Genomic DNA, 21,240 nt, shown 5'->3' on the forward strand with positions numbered 1-21,240 from the left:
GCCATTTCTTCACCTTCACCTTTATCTCATTAATATCATCCTCTAAGCGGCCCAAGGAATTAAATCGGAGCGTTGTGAAGCGCTCATCCGGGTATTTCTTAACTTTCCCCTTCCAGGACTCGGCCAAGAGGCGGCAAAGCTCTGAGATCCAACATGGCGGCGCGGAGCCGTGAGGCGCCGTGAGGCTTCGGGCCGGTGTTTAGGCCTCAAACCGGTTTTTAGGCCTCAAACCGGTTTTAGGCCTCAGGCCGGTTTTAGGCCCCCCCCCGTTGGAGCTTTTGGGCCCCCCCAGGTTTGTTCGGCTCCTTTTGGGGCCTTTTTTTACCCTTTTGGGGTCTTTTCCTGCCCCTTCCCGCCCCCATTGAGGCCAGTGAGCCCCCCCATATAGGCCCCATATCTGCCCCATATCGGCCCTATATCGGCCCCATATCAGCCCTATATAGGCCCTATATAGGCCCCATATCTGCCCCATATCAGGCCCATATCAGCCCCGTATCAGCCCCATATAGGCCCCATACCAGCCCCATATGGGCCCCATATCAGCCCCATATGGGCCCCATATCGGTCCCATATCAGTCCCATATCGGTCCCATATAGGTCCCATATCTGCCCCATATCTGTCTCATATCAGTCCCATATCTGCCCCATATTGACCCCATATTGGTCCCATATCGGTCCCATATCAGTCCTATATTGGTCCCATATAGGTCCCATATCTGCCCCATATCTGTCCCATATCAGTCCCATATCGGCCCCATATTGACTCCATATTTGTCCTGTATCAGTCCCATATCTGCCCCATATTGGCCCTATATCGGCTCTATATAGGCCCCATATTGGCCCCATATCTGCCCCATATCTGTTCCATATCTGCCCCATGTCTGTTCCATATCAGCCCCATATCTGCGCTATATCAGTTCCATATGGGCCCCATATCTGCCCCATATCGGCCCCATTTCAGCCCAATATAGGCCCCATATTGACCCCATATCGGCCCCATATTGACCCCATATAGTCCCCATATTGGCCCTATATCTGCCCCATATCAGTCCCATATCGGCCCCATATCTGCCCCATATCTGTTCCATATCAGTCCCATATCTGCCCCATATCAGTTCCATATCGGCCCCATATCTGCCCCATATTGGCCCCATTTCAGCCCAATATAGGCCCCATATTGACCCCATATTGACCCCATATCTGCCCCATATCAGTCCCATATCGGCCCCATATCAGTCCCATATCGGCCCCATATCTGCCCCATATTGGCCCCATTTCAGCCCAATATAGGCCCCATATTGACCCCATATAGTCCCCATATTGGCCCTATATCTGCCCCATATCAGTCCCATATCGACCCCATATCTGCCCCATATCTGTTCCATATCGGCCCCATATTGGCCCCATATTGGTCCCATATCGGTCCCATATCAGCCCTATATCTGCTCCATATCAGCGCCATATTGACCCCATATCTGCCCCATATCAGTCCCATATCGGCCCCATATCAGTCCCATATCGGCCCCATATCTGCCCCATATTGGCCCCATTTCAGCCCAATATAGGCCCCATATTGACCCCATATCTGCCCCATATCAGCCCCATATTGAAGAGAGGAGGAGGAACTAAGATGGCGGAGGAGAAGAAGCTGAAGCTGAGCCACACGCTGCTGCCCGCAGAGTCCATGAAGGTGATGGCCGAGGCCGTGGGAGTGGGGCAGGTCCACGAGGAGACCTGTCAGCTGCTGGCGGATGAGGCCAGTTACAGGCTGAAGGAGGTGGCACAGGTGGGGATAAAGGGGGGGACATGGGGGGTGTGGGGGGCATGGGGGGACAAGGGGGATGTGGGGGGTATGGGGATAAAGGGGGGGATGTGGGGACAATGGGGGGCGTGGGGACAGTGGGGGTATGGGGGGACATGGGGGGTGTGGGGACAATGGGGGGACATGGGGACAATGGGGGGACATGAGGGGATGTGGGGACAATGGGGGGCACGGGGACAAGGGGGGGTATGGGGGGACAAGGGGGGTGTGGGGATAATGGGGGGACATGGGGGGATGTGGGGACAAGGGGGGTATGGGGGGACATGGGGGGCATAGGGATAAAGGGGAGTATGGGGGGATGTGGGGACATGGGGGGGGATGGGGGGACATGGGGGGCATGGGGATAAAGGGGAGTATGGGGGGATGTGGGGACAATGGGGGGCGTGGGGACAAGGGGGGGTATGGGGGGATGTGGGGACAATGGGGGACGTGGGGACAATGGGGGGACATGGGGATAAAGGGGGAATGTGGGGATAATGGGGGCCATGGGGGGATATGGGGATAATGGGGGGCGTGGGGGGATGTGGGGACAATGGGGGGACATGGGGGGCATCGGGACAATGGGGGGGTATGGGGGGATGTGGGGAGATGTGGGGGGATATGGGGATAATGGGGGGCATGGGGACAAGGGGGGGTATGGGGGGCTGTGGGGACAATGGGGGTGTGGGGGGGTATGGGGATAATGGGGGGGACATGGGGGGATGTGGGGACAATGGGGGGCACGGGGACAAGGAGGGGTATGGGGACATGGGGGGACATGGGGGGGTATGGGGACATGGGGGGACATGGGGGGATGTGAGGACAATGGGGGGTGTGGGAACAAGGGGGGTGTGGGGGGACAAGGGGGGTGTGGGGATAATGGGGGGACATGGGGGGATGTGGGGTCAATGGGGGGCGTGGGGACGGGGGGGGGTGGGGATAATGGGGGACATGGGGGGTGTGGGGACAATGGGGGGACATGGGGGGTGTGGGGACAATGGGGGGACATGGGGATAAAGGGGGACATGGGGATAATGGGGGGACATGGGGGGATGTGGGGACATGAGGGGTGTGGGGATAATGGGGGGATGTGGGGAGATGTGGGGACAAGGGGGGGGTGGGGGGTATGGGGATAAAGGGGGGGACATGGGGGGATGTGGGGACAATGGGGGGCGTGGGGACAATGGGGGGACATGGGGATAAAGGGGGACATGGGGATAATGGGGGGACATGGGGGGTGTGGGGACAATGGGGGGCACGGGGACAAGGGGGGTATGGGGACATGGGGGGACATGGGGGGATGTGGGGACAATGGGGGGCACGGGGACAAGGGGGGTGTGGGGATAGTAGGGGGATGTGGGGACAATGGGGGGATATGGGGGATGTGGGGACATGGAGGGTGTGGGGATGTGGGGAGATGTGGGGACAATGGGGATGTGGGGGGATATGGGGATAATGGGGGGCATGGGGACATGGGGTCATGGGGGGACATGGGGGGCATGGGGATAAAGGGGGGAGGTGGGGGGAGATGGGGACATGGGGGGGCGTGGGGATATGAGGGGACAATGGGGGGTGTGGGGACAGTGGGGAGATGGGGGGATAATGGGGGGATGTGGGGGGATGGGAACAAGGGGGGGGCGTGGGGATAATGGGGGGATGTGGGGGGAGGTGGGGACAGTGGGGAGATGCGGGGGTGTGGGGGGATATGGGAATAATAGGGGACATGGGGGGCACGGGGACGCAATGGGGCGCTGTGGGGCTGGAGGAACAAAGGGGGGACAGCCCTATAAGACCCCCAATGTCCCCTTGTCCCCCCCAGGACGCCCTGAAGTTTATGCACATGGGGAAGCGGCGGCGGCTGACGGCCGGAGACATCGACCTGGCCCTGAAGCTGAAGAACGTGGAGGTGGGGATGGGGGGGGGGGTCTTGGGGTCACCCTATGGGGCTCAGGGTCACCCTATGGGGCTCAGTGTCACCATATGGGTCTTGGGGTCACCCTATGGGGCTCAGTGTCACCCTGTGGGTCTTAGGGTCACCCTATGGGGCTCAGTGTCACCCTATGGGTCTTAGGGCCACCCTATGGGTCTCCAGGTCACCCTATGGGTCTCAGGGTCACCCTATGGGTCTTAGGGTCACCCTATGGGTCTCAGGGTTACCCTATGGGTCTCAGGGTCACCCTATGGGTCTCGGGGTCTCTCTGGGGGTCTCAGGGCAACTGGGGGGGTCTCGGGGTCGCCGTGGGGGTCTCACAGTCACCGTATCCCCCCCCTTTTCCCCCCCAGCCCCTGTATGGATTCCAGGCCCAGGAGTTCCTCCCGTTCCGTTACGCCAGCGGGGGGGGGCGAGAGCTGCACTTCTATGAGGAGCGGGAGGTGGAGCTGAGCGACATCATCAACACCCCCCTGCCACGCGTCCCCCTCGATGTCTGCCTCAAGGGTGGGGGGCTGGGGGGGTCCTGGGGGGCTGGAGGGGGCTGAGGGTCCAGGGGGGGCCGGGGGGGCTGGGGTATTGGGGACATGGGGGGGAGTTGGGGGGCTGGAGGGGGCTGGGGGGCTGGGGGTCCAGGGGGGGCTGGGGGAGGTTGGGGTACTGGGGACATGGGGGGTAGTTAGGGGGCTGGGGGAGGTTGGGGGGATTGGGGGGGCCTGGGGGGGGTTGGGGTATTGGGGACATGGAGGGGAGTTGGGGGTCTCAGCACCCCCCTGTCCTGTATCCTGCTTGATGTCTGCCTCAAGGGTGGGGGGCTGGGGGGGTCCTGGGGGGCTGGAGGGGGCTGGGGGTCCAGGGGGGGCTGGGGGAGGTTGGGGGGGGCTGGGGACTCTGGAGTATTGGGGACATGGGGGGGAGTTGGGGGGCTGGGGGGGGCTGGGGGAGGTTGGGGTATTGGGGACAAGGGGGGAGTTGGGGGGCTGAACACCCCCCTGCCCCACATCCCATTCAATGTCTGTCTCAAGGTGGGGGGCTGGGGGGGGTCCTGGGGGGCTGGAGGGGGCTGGGGGTCCAGGGGGGCCTGAGGGGGCCTGGGGGAGGTTGGGGTATTGGGGACATGGGGGGGATTTGGGGGGCTGGGGGAGGTTGGGGGGGACCTGGGGGGGGTTGGGGTATTGGGGACATGGGGAGGAGTTGGGGGTCTCAGCACCCCTCTGTCCTGTATCCTGCTTGATGTCTGCCTTGAGGGTGGGGGGTGTTGGGGTGGGTCTGGGGGAGTTGGGATGTTGGGCTGTCAGGGCCATTGGGGGGTTCTATAGGGGTCTTGGAAGGGGGCTGGGGGGGTGTTGGGGTATTGAGGACATGGGGGGGAGTTGGGGGTCTGAGCACCCCCCATGTCCCATTCAATGTCAGCTTCAAGGGTTGAGGGGGGGGGCTATGGGGGTCTTGGAGGGGGTTTGGGAGCCTGGGGGGGCTCTGGGGGCTGGGGGGGGTTTGGGGGCTTTGGGACCTTTGGGGGCATTTGGGGCAGTTTGAGCTGGGTTTATTTGGGGGGGGGGGGTCACAGCCTGACTTCACCCCACAGCACATTGGCTGAGCATTGAGGGGGTGCAGCCCGCCATCCCTGAGAACCCCCCCCCAGGTGAGCAGCTTTGCGCCCCCCCCCCCCCCTTTTCAACCCTCTATTTGGGGGGGGGTCGCAGTTCTGTAGCCCCCCCACCCCGTTACTTACAGCCCCAAAGGAGCAGCAGAAGGCTGAGGCCACCGAGCCCCTCAAAGCTGCCAAGCCGGGGCAGGAGGAGGAGGGAGCCCTGAAGGGGAAGGGGCAGGGATCGGCCCCACAGGATGGCAAAGGTGGGGCTGGGGGGGTTGGGGGGCTTTTGGGGGGGGGGTATGGGGTGTTATTTAGGGGCTATGGGGTGTTTAAGGGGGGCTATGGGGTATTATTTAGGGTCTATGGTGTGTTTAAGGGGGGCTATGGGGTGTTCAAGGGGGGCTATGGGGTGTTATTTAGGGGCTATGGGGTGTTTAAGGGGGGCTATGGGGTGTTACTTAGGGGCTGTGGGGTGATTAAGGGGGGCTATGGGGTGTTATTTAGGGTCTATGGGGTGTTTAAGGGGGGCTATGGGATGTTATTTAGGGTCTATGTGGTGTTTAAGGGGGGCTATGGGGTGTTATTTAGGGTCTATGGGGTGTTTAAGGGGGGCTATGGGGTGTTATAGGGGGGCCCTGGGGTGTTTAAGGGGGGCTATGGGGTGTTACTTAGGGGCTGTGGGGTGATTAAGGGGGGCTATGGGGTGTTATTTAGGGGCTATGGGGTGTTTAAGGGGGGCTATGGGGTGTTATTTAGGGTCTATGGTGTGTTTAAGGGGGGCTATGGGGTGTTTAAGGGGGGCTATGGGGTGTTTAAGGGGGGCTATGGGGTGTTATTTAGGGGCTATGGGGTGTTATTTAGGGGCTATGGGGTGTTTAAGGGGGGCTATGGGGGGTTACTTAGGGTCTATGGTGTGTTTAAGGGGGGCTATGGGGTGTTATTTAGGGTCTATGGGGTGATTAAGGGATGCTGTGTGAGGATGGGGGGATGGAGGGTGTTTTGGGGGCTGCTGGAGGAGATTTAGGACTTTGGGGCTTCCTGGGGGGCTCCTATGGGCTTCCTATGGGCTTCCCTGGGGGGGTTCTATGGGTTTCTTATGGGCTTCCTATGAGGCTCCTATATGGGTTTCCTATGGGGCTCATATGGGTTTCCTTTGGGCTTTCTATAGGCTACCTGTGGGGCTCCTATGGGCTTCTTTTGGGCTTCTTGGGGGCTTCCTATGGGGCTCCTATGTGCTCCCTATGGGGCTTCTATGGGGCTCCCTATGGGCTATCTATGGCCTTCCTATGGGTTACTTATGGGGCTCCCTATGGGCTCCGTATGGGACTCCTATGGGCTCCCTATGGGCTCCCTATGTGCTCCCTATGGGGTATCTATGGGCTCCCTATGGGGTATCTATGGGGTATCTATGGGCTCCCTATGGGCTCCCTATGGGGTATCTATGGGCTCCCTATGGGACTCCTATGGGCTCCCTATGGCCTCCCTATGGGGTATCTATGGGCTCCCTATGGGCTCCCTATGGGACTCCTATGGGCTCCCTATGGGGTATCTATGGGCTCCCTATGTGCTCCCTATGGTACTCCTATGGGCTCCCTATGGGACTCCTATGGGCTCCCTATGGGCTCCCTATGGGGTATCTATGGGCTCCCTATGTGCTCCCTATGGGGTATCTATGGGGCTCCCTATGGGGCTGTGTGACATTAGTGCCGTCCCCATTGATTGTAGGGAAGGACAAGAAGCCGCTGCTGGACGGGGCAGCGCTGAGGCTGAAGCCGCGCTCAGTGCACGAGCTGTCGGTGGAGCAGCAGCTGTACTACAAGGAGATCACTGAGGCCTGTGTGGGGTCCTGCGAGGCCAAACGGGCCGTGAGTCCACACAGCACAAATGGGGGGACACAGGACCCACATCATACAGCCCAGGGCCCCATTGGACCCACATCATACAGCCCAGGGCCCCATTGGACCCATTGGACCCATATCATACAAACAGGGGCCAAATTGGACCCACATCATCCAACCCAGGGCCCCATTGGACACATTGGACCCATATCATACAGCCCAGGGCCCCATTGGACACATTGGACCCATATCATACAAACAGGGGCCCCATTGGACCCACATCATACAAACAGGGGCCCCATTGGGACCCATTGGACCCATATCATACAAACAGGGGCCCCATTGGACACATTGGACCCATATCATACAAACAGGGGCCCCATTGGGACACATTGGACCCATATCATACAAACAGGGGCCCCATTGGACCCACATCATACAAACAGGGGCCCCATTGGACCCACATCATACAAACAGGGGCCCCATTGGGACCCATTGGACCCACATCATACAAACAGGGGCCCCATTGGGACCCATTGGACCCACATCATACAAACAGGGGCCCCATTGGACCCACATCATACAAACGGGCCCCATTGGGACCCATTGGACCCATATCATACAGCCCAGGGCCCCATTGGACACATTGGACCCATATAATACAAACAGTGGCCCATTGGACACATTGGACCCATATCATACAGCCCAGGCTCCATTGGACACATTGGACCCACATCATACAGCCCAGGGCCCCATTGGACCCATTGGACCCATATCATACAAACAGGGGCCCCATTGGACCCACATCATACAAATAGGGGCCCCATTGGGACCCATTGGACCCACATCATCCAACCCAGGGCCCCATTGGGACCCATTGGACCCACATCATACAGCCCAGGGCCCCATTGGCCCCATATCATCCAACCCAGGGCCCAATTGGGACCCATTGGACCCATATCATACAAACAGGGGCCCCATTGACCCCATTGGACCCACATCATCCAACCCGGGGCCCCATTGGGACCCATTGGACCCACATCATACAAACAAGGGCCCCATTGGACCCACATCATCCAACCCAGGGCCCCATTGGGACCCATTGGACCCACATCATCCAACCCAGGGCCCCATTGGGACCCATTGCACCCACGTCATCCAACCCAGGGCCCCATTGGGACCCATTGCTTCCAACTGAGGGCCCCATTGGCCTCATTGGCCCCTCATCCTCCAATTGAGGTCCCCATTGACCCCACATCCTCCAACCAAGGGCCCATCTCCCCCCATGGTGACGTCCCCATTGTCCCCCATTGCCCCATAGGAGGCCCTGCAGAGCATCGCCACCGACCCCGGCCTGTACCAGATGCTGCCGCGCTTCAGCACCTTCATCTCTGAGGGGGTGAGTGACCCCAAATGGCCCCATATGGCCCCATAGGGCCCCATTGTGCCCCCAGGTGTCCCCAGCTGACCCCAAAGTGTCCCCCCGTGCCCCCCAGGTCCGTGTCAACGTGGTGCAGAACAACCTGGCTCTGCTCATCTACCTGATGCGGATGGTGAAGGCGCTGATGGACAACCCCACTCTGTACCTGGAGAAATACGTGAGTCCAAACGGCCCCAAAATGGCCCAAAATGACCCCAAAACAGCCCCAAAATGACCCCAAAACAGCCCCAAAACGGCCCTAGATGACCCCAAAGGCTCCATATGTCACCAGGGTGGCCCTCGGTGTCCTCCAAAGGTCCAAAATCTGCCCCCAAAGGTCCCAAACACGTCCCCAAATGCCCCTTAAGTGTCCTTAAATGCCACCTAAGTGTCCTCAAATGCCCCTTAAATGTCCTTAGATGCCCCCAAATGCCCCTTAAGTGTCCTTAGATGCCCCTAAATGCCCCCAAATGCCCCCTAAGTGTCCTTAGATGCCCCCAAATACCCCTGAAGTGTCCTTAAATGCCCCCTTTGTGTCCCCAGCTGTCCCCAAATGTCCCCTAAGTGTCCCCAAATGCCCCTTAAGTGTCCTTAGATGCCCCCAGATGCCCCTTAAGTGTCTTTAAGTGCCCCCAGCTGTCCCCAGATGCCTCTTAAGTGTCCTTAGATGCCCCCAGGTGCCCCCAGCTGCCCCCTATGTATCCCCAAATGCCCCCTAAGTGTCCTCAAATGCCCCTAAATGCCCCCTAAGTGTCCTTAGATGCCCCCAAATGCCCCTTAAGTGTCCTTAGATGCCACCTAAGTGTCTCTAAATGCCCCCTAAGTGTCCTTAGATGCCCCCAAATGCCCCTTAAGTGTCCTTAGATGCCCCCAGCTGCCCCCAAATACCCCCTAAGTGTCCTTAAATGCCCCCAAATACCCCTTAAGTGTCCTTAGATGCCCCCAAATACCCCTTAAGTGCCCTTAGATGCCCCCAAATGCCCCTTAAGTGTCCTTAGATGCCCCCAAATACCCCTTAAGTGCCCTTAGATGCCCCCAAATGCCCCTTAAGTGCCCTTAGATGCCCCCAAATACCCCTTAAGTGTCCTTAGATGCCCCCAAATACCCCCAAATACCCCCTAAGTGTCCTTAAATGCCCCCAAATACCCCCTAAGTGTCCTTAGATGCCCCCAAATACCCCCTAAGTGTCCTTAAATGCCCCCAAATACCCCTTAAGTGTCCTTAGATGCCCCAAATGCCCCTTAAGTGTCCTTAAATGCCCCCTTTGTGTCCCCAGCTGTCCCCAAATGCCCCCTAAGTGTCTCTAAATGCCCCTTAAGTGTCCTTAGATGCCCCCAGATGCCCCTTAAGTGTCTTTAAGTGCCCCCAGCTGTCCCCAGATGCCCCTTAAGTGTCCTTAGATGCCCCCAGGTGCCCCCAGCTGCCCCCTATGTATCCCCAAATGCCCCTAAGTGTCCTCAAATGCCCCTAAATGCCCCCTAAGTGTCCTTAGATGCCCCCAAATGCCCCTTAAGTGTCCTTAGATGCCACCTAAGTGTCTCTAAATGCCCCCTAAGTGTCCTTAGATGCCCCCAAATGCCCCCAAATACCCCCTAAGTGTCCTTAAATGCCCCCTAAGTGCCCCCAAATGCCCCATAAGTGTCCTTAGATGCCCCCAAATGCCCCTAAAGTGTCCTTAGATGCCCCCAAATGCCCCTTAAGTGTCCTTAGATGCCCCCAAATGCCCCTTAAGTGACCTTAGATGCCCCCAAATGCCCCCAAATACCCCCTGAGTGTCCTTAAATGCCCCCAAATACCCCTAAAGTGTCCTTAGATGCCCCCAAATACCCCTTAAGTGTCCTTAGATGCCCCCAAATGCCCCCTAAGTGTCCTTAGATGCCCCCTTTGTGCCCCCAGCTGTCCCCAAATACCCCCTAAGTGTCCTTAAATGCCCCCAAATACCCCTTAAGTGTCCTTTGATGCCCCCTTTGTGCCCCCAAATGCCCCCAAATGCCCCCTAAGTGTCCTTAAATGCCCCCTATGCGTCCCCATCTGCCCCCATGTGCCCCCAAATGCCCCCTAAGTGTCTTTAAATGCCCCCTTTGTGTCCCCAGCTGTCCCCAAATACCCCCTAAGTGTCCTTAAATGCCCCCAAATAGCCCTTAAGTGTCCTTAGATGCCCCCAAATGCCCCTTAAGTGTCCTTAAATGCCCCCTTTGTGTCCCCAGCTGTCCCCAAATGCCCCCTAAGTGTCCCCAAATGCCCCTTAAGTGTCCTTAGATGCCCCTAAATGCCCCCAAATGCCCCCTAAGTGTCCTTAGATGCCCCCAAATGCCCCCTAAGTGTCCTTAGATGCCCCCAAATACCCCTTAAGTGTCCTTAGATGCCCACAAATACCCCTTAAGTGTCCTTAGATGCCCCCAAATGCCCCCTAAGTGTCCTTAGATGCCCCCAAATGCCCCTTAAGTGTCCTTAGATGCCCCCAAATACCCCTTAAGTGTCCTTAGATGCCCCCTAAGTGTCCCCATCTGCCCCCAAATGCCCCCTAAGTGTCCTTAGATGCCCCCAGCTGCCCCCAAATACCCCCTAAGTGTCCTTAAATGCCCCCAAATACCCCCTAAGTGTCCTTAGATACCCCCAGGTGCCCCCAAATACCCCCTAAGTGTCCTTAGATGCCCCCAGATGCCCCTTAAGTGTCTTTAGGTGCCCCCAGCTGTCCCCAGATGCCCCTTAAGTGTCCTTAGATACCCCCAGCTGTCCCCAAATGCCCCTTAAGTGTCTTTAAATGCCCCCTTTGTGTCCCCATCTGCCCCCAAATACCCCTTAAGTGTCCTTAGATGCCCCTTAAGTGTCCTTAGATGCCCCCAGCTGTCCCCAAATACCCCCTGAGTGTCCTTAGATGCCCCCAAATACCCCTTAAGTGTCCTTAAATGCCCTCTTTGTGCCCCAAATGCCCCAAATGCTCCTTAAGTGTCCTTAAATGCCACCTAAGTGTCTCTAAAATGCCCCCTAAGTGTCCTTAGATGCCCCCAAATGCCCCCTAAGTGTCCTTAGATGCCCCCAGATGCCCCTTAAGTGTCCTTAAATGCCCTTTAAGCGTCCTTAGATGCCCCCAGCTGCCCCCAAATGCCCCTTAAGTGCCCTTAGATGCCCCCAAATACCCCTTAAGTGTCCTTAGATGCCCCCAAATACCCCCAAATACCCCCTAAGTGTCCTTAAATGCCCCCAAATACCCCCTAAGTGTCCTTAGATGCCCCCAAATACCCCCTAAGTGTCCTTAAATGCCCCCAAATAACCCCTTAAGTGTCCTTAGATGCCCCCAAATGCCCCTTAAGTGTCCTTAAATGCCCCCTTTGTGTCCCCAGCTGTCCCCAAATGCCCCCTAAGTGTCTCTAAATGCCCCTTAAGTGTCCTTAGATGCCCCCAGATGCCCCTTAAGTGTCTTTAAGTGCCCCCAGCTGTCCCCAGATGCCCCTTAAGTGTCCTTAGATGCCCCCAGGTGCCCCCAGCTGCCCCCTATGTATCCCCAAATGCCCCTAAGTGTCCTCAAATGCCCCTAAATGCCCCCTAAGTGTCCTTAGATGCCCCCAAATGCCCCTTAAGTGTCCTTAGATGCCACCTAAGTGTCTCTAAATGCCCCCTAAGTGTCCTTAGATGCCCCCAAATGCCCCCAAATACCCCCTAAGTGTCCTTAAATGCCCCCTAAGTGCCCCCAAATGCCCCATAAGTGTCCTTAGATGCCCCAAATGCCCCTAAAGTGTCCTTAAATGCCCCCAAATGCCCCTTAAGTGTCCTTAGATGCCCCCAAATGCCCTTAAGTGACCTTAGATGCCCCCAAATGCCCCCAAATACCCCCTGAGTGTCCTTAAATGCCCCCAAATACCCCTAAAGTGTCCTTAGATGCCCCCAAATACCCCTTAAGTGTCCTTAGATGCCCCCAAATGCCCCCTAAGTGTCCTTAGATGCCCCCTTTGTGCCCCCAGCTGTCCCCAAATACCCCCTAAGTGTCCTTAAATGCCCCCAAATACCCCTTAAGTGTCCTTTGATGCCCCCTTTGTGCCCCAAATGCCCCAAATGCCCCCTAAGTGTCCTTAAATGCCCCCTATGCGTCCCCATCTGCCCCATGTGCCCCAAATGCCCCCTAAGTGTCTTTAAATGCCCCCTTTGTGTCCCCAGCTGTCCCCAAATACCCCCTAAGTGTCCTTAAATGCCCCCAAATAGCCCTTAAGTGTCCTTAGATGCCCCCAAATGCCCCTTAAGTGTCCTTAAATGCCCCCTTTGTGTCCCCAGCTGTCCCCAAATGCCCCCTAAGTGTCCCCAAATGCCCCTTAAGTGTCCTTAGATGCCCCTAAATGCCCCAAATGCCCCCTAAGTGTCCTTAGATGCCCCCAAATGCCCCCTAAGTGTCCTTAGATGCCCCCAAATACCCCTTAAGTGTCCTTAGATGCCCACAAATACCCCTTAAGTGTCCTTAGATGCCCCCAATGCCCCCTAAGTGTCCTTAGATGCCCCCAAATGCCCCTTAAGTGTCCTTAGATGCCCCCAAATACCCCTTAAGTGTCCTTAGATGCCCCCTAAGTGTCCCCATCTGCCCCCAAATGCCCCCTAAGTGTCCTTAGATGCCCCCAGCTGCCCCCAAATACCCCCTAAGTGTCCTTAAATGCCCCCAAATACCCCCTAAGTGTCCTTAGATACCCCCAGGTGCCCCCAAATACCCCCTAAGTGTCCTTAGATGCCCCCAGATGCCCCTTAAGTGTCTTTAGGTGCCCCCAGCTGTCCCCAGATGCCCCTTAAGTGTCCTTAGATACCCCCAGCTGTCCCCAAATGCCCCTTAAGTGTCTTTAAATGCCCCCTTTGTGTCCCCATCTGCCCCCAAATACCCCTTAAGTGTCCTTAGATGCCCCTTAAGTGTCCTTAGATGCCCCCAGCTGTCCCCAAATACCCCCTGAGTGTCCTTAGATGCCCCCAATACCCCTTAAGTGTCCTTTAAATGCCCTCTTTGTGCCCCCAAATGCCCCCAAATGCTCCTTAAGTGTCCTTAAATGCCACCTAAGTGTCTCTAAATGCCCCCTAAGTGTCCTTAGATGCCCCCAAATGCCCCCTAAGTGTCCTTAGATGCCCCCAGATGCCCCTTAAGTGTCCTTAAATGCCCTTTAAGCGTCCTTAGATGCCCCCAGCTGCCCCCAAATACCCCCTAAGTTTCCTTAAATGCCCCTTTTGTGTCCCCAAATACCCCCTAAGTGTCCTTAGATGCCCCTAAATGCCCCCAAATACCCCCTAAGTGCCCCCAAATGCCCCCTAAGTGTCCTTAAATACCCCCTATGCGTCCCCCCCACGTGCCCCCCAGCTGCACGAGCTGATCCCGGCGGTGATGACGTGCATCGTGAGCCGCCAGCTGTGCCTGCGTCCAGATGTGGACAACCACTGGGCGCTGCGCGACTTCGCCGCCCGCCTGGTGGCACAAGTGTGTAAGAACTTCAGCACCACCACCAACAACATCCAGAGCCGCATTACCAAGACCTTCACCAAGGTGATGGGGGGAAATGGGGGGCTATGGGGGGATATGGGGGGATATGGGGGGTCGTGGGTCAGGGGGAGGGGATATGGGGGGCTATGGGGGCTATGGGGGGTGATGGGGGGTCGTGGGTCAGGGGGAGGGGATATGGGGGATATGGGGGGATATGGGGGGTTGTGGGTCAGGGGGAGGGGATATGGGGGGCTATGGGGGCTATGGGGGGGGATATGGGGGGTTGATGGGTCATGGGGAGGGGATATGGGGGGCTATGGGGGCTATGGGGGGGGATATGGGGGGTTAATGGGTCATGGGGAGGGGATATGGGGGGCTATGGGGGGATATGGGGGGTTGTGGGTCAGGGGGAGGGGATATGGGGGGATATGGGGGGTTGTGGGTCAGGGGGAGGGGATATGGGGGGCTATGGGGGATATGGGGGGGGATATGGGGGTTGTGGGTCAGGGGGAGGGGATATGGGGGGCTATGGGGGGATATGGGGGGTTGTGGGTCAGGGGGAGGGGATATGGGGGGCTATGGGGGGATATGGGGGGTTGTGGGGGAGAGATGGGGGGCTATGGGGGGGGAAAGGGGGGGCTATGGGGGATATGGGGGGGGAGGTGGGGGGTGTGGGGTCATGGGGAGGGGATATGGGGGGCTATGGGGGGTCGTGGGTCAGGGGGAGGGGATATGGGGGGCTATGGGGGGATATGGGGGGTTGTGGGGGAGAGATGGGGGGCTATGGGGGGGGAAAAGGGGGGCTATGGGGGGATATGCGGGGTCGTGGGGGAGAGATGGGGGGAAATGGGGGGATATGGGGGGCTATGGGGGGCTATGGGGGGTCGTGGGGGAGAGATGGGGGGCTATGGGAGGGGATATGGGGGGCTATGGGGGGATATGGGGGGTCGTGGGGGAGAGATGGGGGGCTATGGGGGGGGAAATGGGGGGATATGGGGGGATATGGGGGGTCGTGGGGGAGAGATGGGGGGCTATGGGGGGGGAAATGGGGGGCTATGGGGGGTCGTGGGGGAGAGATGGGGGGCTATGGGGGGGAAATGGGGGGCTATGGGGGGTCGTGGGGAGAGATGGGGGGATATGGGGGGGAAATGGGGGGATATGGGGGGATATGGGGGGTCGTGGGTCAGGGGGAGGGGATATGGGGGGCTATGGGGAGGGATGGGGGTCATGGGGAGGGGATATAGGGGGTCGTGGGGACATGGGGAGGGGATTGAGGGAGGATGGGGGGCCATGGGGTTGAAGATAGGGGGTTGTGGGGAGATGGGGGGTTGTTGTGGGGAAATGGGGGGCTGTGTGGGGGGATAGGGGGTATGGGGTCATGGGGAGGGGATTGGGGGGGTGGGGGGCTATGAGGCGGATGGGGTTGTGGATCTGTGAGGTGAGCTATGGGGCGGGCTATGGGGCTGGCTGTGCCACTGTCCCGTGCCCCCAGAGCTGGGTGGACGACAAGACCCCATGGACCACCCGGTACGGCTCCATCGCGGGGCTGGCGGAGCTCGGCCATGATGTGAGTGGCACCACGGCCCCATATGGACCCCTGTGACCCCAATATCCCCCCATGGCCCCCTATGACCCCAATATCCCCCCTATGTCCCCTTATGACCCCCAATATCCCCCCTATGACCCCAATATCCCCCCATGGCCCCTTATGACCCCAATATCCCCCCTATGTCCCCCTATGACCCCAATATCCCCCCATGGCCCCCTATGACCCCAGTATCCCCCCTACGTCCCCCCTACATCCCCACATCCCCCATATCCCAGTGCCCCCCCATGTCTCAATATCCCTCCCCATCACAGTGTCCCCCCCCCCATCCCCACATCCTCCATATCCCCCCCCCATCCCCCCATATCCCCCCACATCCCAATGTCCCCCTTTACCCCAGTGTCCCCCCCATCCCCACGTCCCCCCCCATGTCCCCCCCTAATCCCCCCCCCCCATTACAGGTGATCAAGACCCTGATCCTCCCTCGGCTGCCGGTGGAGGGGGAGCGTGTGAGGAGCATCCTGGAGGGGCCCGTGGTCAGCACCATCGACCGCATCGGGGCCGACCACGTGCAGAGCCTCCTGCTGGTGGGGATATGGGGGGCTATGGGGCATGGGGGACTATGGGGGGCAGTGGGGCAGTGGGGGCTATGGGGGGCAATGGGGGCATGGGGGGCAATGGGGGCAGTGGGGGCAATGGGGGCATGGGGGGCAATGGGGCATTGGGGGGCAGTGGGGGCAATGGGGGCAATGGGGGGCAAAGGGGCATTGGGGGGCAATGGGACACTGGGGGCATTGGGGGGCAGTGGGGCATTGGGGGGCAGTGGGGGCTATTGGGGGTAATGGGGGCTATTGGGGGGCAGTGGGGCATTGGGGGGAAGTGGGGGCTATTGGGGGTAATGGGGGCTATTGGGGGGCAGTGGGGCATTGGGGGGAAGTGGGGGCTATTGGGGGTAATGGGGGCTATTGGGGGGCAGTGGGGGCTATTGGGGGTAATGGGGGGTATGGGGGGCAAAGGGGGCATTGGGGGGCAGTGGGGGCTATGGGGGGCAATGGGGCATTGGGGGGCAATGGGGTATTGGGGGGCAATGGGGGCATGGGGGGCAGTGGGGGCATGGGGGGCAAAGGGGCATTGGGGGGCAATGGGGGCTATGGGGGCAATGGGGGTATGGGGGGCAAAGGGGCATTGGGGGGCAATGGGGCACTGGGGGCATTGGGGGGCAGTGGGGCATTGGGCTAATGGGGGCTATGGGGGGCAATGGGGGCATGGGGGGACAAGGGGCATTGGGGGGCAGTGGGGGTTATGGGGGGCAATGGGGCATTGGGGGGCTATGGGGCATTGGGGGGCAGTGGGGTCAATGGGGGCTATGGGGGGCAAAGGGGCATTGGGGGGCAGAGGGGGCTATTGGGGGTAATGGGGCATTGGAGGGCATGGGGGGGCAATGGGGGTTGGCATTGGGGATGTTGGGGTCAATGATGGCATTGGGGGGCAATGGGGGCATTGCCCCATCCCTGTGCCCCCATATCCAACCCCATCCCCCTGACCCCATGGCCAATCCCAACCCTGTGCCCCCATATCTGCCCCCACATCCCCCCCATGGCTGCCCCTATAGCTGACCCACGTATCCCCCCCCCCATTTAGAAGCACTGTGCCCCGGTGCTGGCCAAGACCCGCCCCCCCCCGGACCACCCTGACTCGTACCGCAGTGATTTCGGGTACCTGGGCGCTCTGCTCTGCGGGCACGTGGGCAAAGCCAGGGCACAGGCTGCACTGCAGGCACAGCAGGTCAATAGGACCACGCTCACCATCACACAGGTACGGGGGTATGGGGGGATGTGGGGGGTATGGGGGTAATGGGGGGATATGGGGACGATGGAGGGAATGGGGACAATGGGGGTAATGGGGGCATGGGGGGGATATGGGGGTAATGGGGGGAATGGGGGGACATGGGGGGAATGGGGGGATATGGGGGGAATGGGGGATATGGGGGGCATGGGGGGGATATGGGGGGATATGGGGGGAATGGGGGGAATGGGGGATATGGGGGGAATGGGGGATATGGGGGGAATGGGGGGATATGGGGGGAATGGGGGGATATGGGGGGAATGGGGGATATGGGGGGATATGGGGGGAATGGGGGATATGGGGGGAATGGGGGATATGGGGGATATGGGGGGATATGGGGGGAATGGGGGATATGGGGGGATATGGGGATGATGGAGGGAATGGGGGGATATGGGGAGTATGGGGGCAATGGGGATATATGGGGGGATATGGGGGGATATGAGGGGATATGGGGGGCATGGGGGGATATGGGGGGATATGGGGGGAATGGGGGATATGGGGGGAATGGGGGATATGGGGGCATGGGGGATATGGGGGGCATGGGGGGATATGGGGGGATACGGGGGGATATGGGGGGAATGGGGGATATGGGGGGATATGGGGGGATATGGGGATATGGGGGAATGGGGGGATATGGGGGCATGGGGGGCAGTGGGGGCATGGGTGGGACTGGGGGTGATGGGGATATGGGGGTTGATGGGGGTTGATGGGGGTTGGGGGGAATGGGGGGGGCATGGGAGGGAATAGGGGGGTGGGGGGGTGGGGGGTGATTGGGTTGATGGGGGGAAATGGGGGCAATGGAGGGATATGGGGGAACAGGGAGGGATGTGGGACAACAGGGGGGAACTGGGGGGGATGTGGGGGAATATGGGGGACAAGGGGAAGGATGGGGGTGGGAGGATGGGGGGGTTGATGGGGGTTAATGGGGGGAACAGAGGGATGGAGGTTGATGAGGGGATGGGGGAGAATGGGGGTAATTGGGGTTAATGGGAGGATGGGGGGGAATGATGGGGGTTAATGGGGGTCATGGGGTGTGCGGGGTCACTGGGGGTTAATATGGATGCTGGGGGTCACTGGGGCTTAATGGGAGACATGGGGGGGTCCGTGGGGTGACATGGGGGGTTACTGGGTTCAATGGGGACACTGGGGGTCAGTGGTGCCCTCGGTGTCCCCCCACCCCACTCATTCTCCCCCCCCCAGCCGCGCCCCACGCTGACGCTGTCCCAGGCCCCACAGACCCCGGGGGTGTCCCCGCGCCCCCCCAGCATCATTAAGGTCCCCGGTGCCATCGCAGTGCAGGGGTTGGTCCCCGCCCGCCCCGGGACCCCCACCCAACCATCGCCCCCCCCCACCAAGTTCATCGTCATGTCGTCGGCCGGGAGCAGCGCCTCGCAGCAGGTGGGGGGGGGGGCACTTATGGGGGGGAGATGGGGGGCACCACCCCCACCTGGTCACTTATGGGGTCTATGGGGCACGGAATGGGGGGGGGGCCCTGAGGGCTGTGGGTGTCCCCACTTCCACCATTGACCCCAATGGCCCCAAATGGCTCCAATGTGTCCCCATAGCCCCCATTGCCCCCCCATCCACCCTATTATCCCCATTGCCCCCCCATCCACCCCCCTGTCCCCATTGGCCCCCATCCACCCCATTGCCCCCATTACCCCATAGCCCCCCATTGCCCCCATTGCCCCCATTACCCCATAGCCCCCCACCCACCCCCTGTCCCCATTACCCCAACCCAACCCATCCACCCTATTGCCCCCATTGCCCCCCCATCCACCCCATTGCCCCCCACCCATCCCCCTGTCCCCATTGCCCCCCCATCCACCCCATTGCCCCCATTACCCCATAGCCCACCACCCACCCCATAGCCCCCATTGCCCCTATTGCCCCCATTACCCCATAGCCCCCATAGCCCCCATTGCCCCCATTACCCCATAGCCCCCCACCCACCCCCCTGTCCCCATTGCCCCCATTACCCCATAGCCCCCATTGCCCCCATTACCCCACAGACCCCATTACCCCCATTGCCCCCATTACCCCATAGCCCCCATTACCCCATATCCCCCATTGCCCCCATTGCCCCCATTACCCCATAGCCCCCATTGCCCCCATTGCCCCCATTACCCCATAGCCCCCATAGCCCCCATTGCCCCCATTACCCCCATTACCCCATATCCCCCCACCCACCCCCCTGTCCCCTTTTCTCCCCCCAGGTGATCACATTCAGCACCAGCCCGGCTCCCACAGCCACGTCCCCAGTCACCACCACAGTTCCCAGTGTCCAGCCCGTGGTCAAACTGGTGTCGGCCGCCCCCACAGCCCCCAGTGCCACCGTAACGGGCAGCGTCCAGAAGTACATCGTGGTGTCCCTCCCCCCCGCTGACCCCAAACCCGGCGCTGCCCCCCCGGCCCCACAACTGTCCCCATCCTCGGCCACCGCATCCCCCGCCCCCACCGCCGCCACCACCCCCAAATCAGAGCCCGGGGACAGCCCCCAGCCCCCCCCCCCCGGAGCCACCTTTGGGAAAACCAATGGGGCTGGGGTGGCTCAGAGCCCACAGTCCAGCCAGTGAGGGGCTCCATGGGGGTGTTATGGGGTCACCAGGCATCCCCAGGGGTCTCTAGGGGATCTTATGGGGGTCTTGGGGACACCAGGCGTCTCCAGGGGTCTCTATGGGATGTTATGGGGTGGCTTTGGGGTCCCCATGGGGCTCCCTGGGGGTGTTATGGGGGTCTTGGGGTCCCCAGAGCTCATCAGGTGTCCCCAGGGGTCTCTATGGGATGTTATGGGAGGCCTTGGAGTCCCCAGGGGTCTCTATGGGATCTTATGGGGGGTCTTGGGGTCCCCAGGCATCCCCAGGGGTCTCTATGGGATGTTATGGGGTTCTTGGGGTCACCAAGTGTCCCCATGGGTCTCTATGGGATGTTATGGGGGGTCTTGGGGGCCCAGGAGTCTCTATGGGATGTTATGGGGGTCCTGGGGTCCCCAGGTGTCCCCAGGGGTCTCTATGGGGTGTTATGGGGTCACCAGGCATCCTCATGGGTCTCTATGGGATGTTATGGGATGGCCTTGGGGTCCCCCATGGGTCTCTATGGGATCTTATGGGGGTCCTGGGGTCCCCAGGGGTCTCTATGGGATGTTATGGGGGTCTTGGGGTCACCAAGTGTCCCCATGGGTCTCTATGGGATCTTATGGGGGGTCTTGGGGTCCCCATGGGTCTCTATGAGATCTTATGGGGGTCCTGGGGTCCCCAGGGGTCTCTATGGGATGTTATGGGGGTCTTGGGGTCACCAAGTGTCCTCATGGGTCTCTATGGGATGTTATGGGGTGGCCTTGGGGTCCCCATGGGTCTCTATGGGATCTTATGGGGGGTCTTGGTGTACCCATGGGTCTCTATGGGGATGTTATGGGGGGTCTTGCGGTCCCCATGGGTCTCTATGGGATCTTATGGGGGGTCTTGAGGGTCCCCAGGTGTCCCGATGGGTCTCTATGGGATGTTATGGGGGTCTTGGGGTCACCAGGCATCCCCAGGGGTCTATGGGGTGTTATGGGGTCACCAGGTGTCCCCATGGGTCTCTATGGGATCTTATGGGGCGCCCCCCACCCCCAGCTCCATTGTGGGGCAGCCCTGGGGGGGGGGGGTCCCTTTTTATGTACAAAGCTGTAAATAAACCCAATAAACGCTCCCATTTCCCCCCCCCCCCGTGCCCTCTGCACAGACCCCCGTTACCCAACTTCTCCCCTGGGGGGTGGGCGGGGATGTGGGCCCGCCCCCCCCCCAGCTCCTCCCTCCGCTGTGTCACTAATTAAAGCCCC

General features: G+C 59.9%; 1 protein-coding gene across 1 annotated transcript; it reads left to right on the forward strand.

The window, feature by feature from the left end:
- Positions 1-134: 134 nt before the first annotated feature.
- LOC146751510 (transcription initiation factor TFIID subunit 6-like) lies at positions 135-21,125 on the forward strand. Its single transcript, XM_085534398.1, has 15 exons — positions 135-292; positions 1,600-1,786; positions 3,621-3,707; positions 4,085-4,238; positions 5,317-5,373; positions 5,466-5,585; positions 7,051-7,190; positions 8,485-8,562; positions 8,660-8,761; positions 13,910-14,092; positions 15,522-15,596; positions 16,037-16,162; positions 17,217-17,390; positions 18,621-18,818; positions 19,637-21,125. The coding sequence occupies exons 2-15, from the start codon at positions 1,631-1,633 to the stop codon at positions 19,994-19,996; spliced, it is 2,010 nt and encodes a 669-aa protein (XP_085390524.1). The 5' UTR covers positions 135-292; positions 1,600-1,630; the 3' UTR covers positions 19,997-21,125.
- The last annotated feature ends 115 nt before the right edge of the window (positions 21,126-21,240 follow it).

Source organism: Coturnix japonica, unplaced genomic scaffold (genome assembly GCF_054131305.1).
Source record: "Coturnix japonica strain WE unplaced genomic scaffold, WE-NBRP24 Scf082, whole genome shotgun sequence".
In the NCBI taxonomy this organism is placed as follows: domain Eukaryota; kingdom Metazoa; phylum Chordata; class Aves; order Galliformes; family Phasianidae; genus Coturnix; species Coturnix japonica.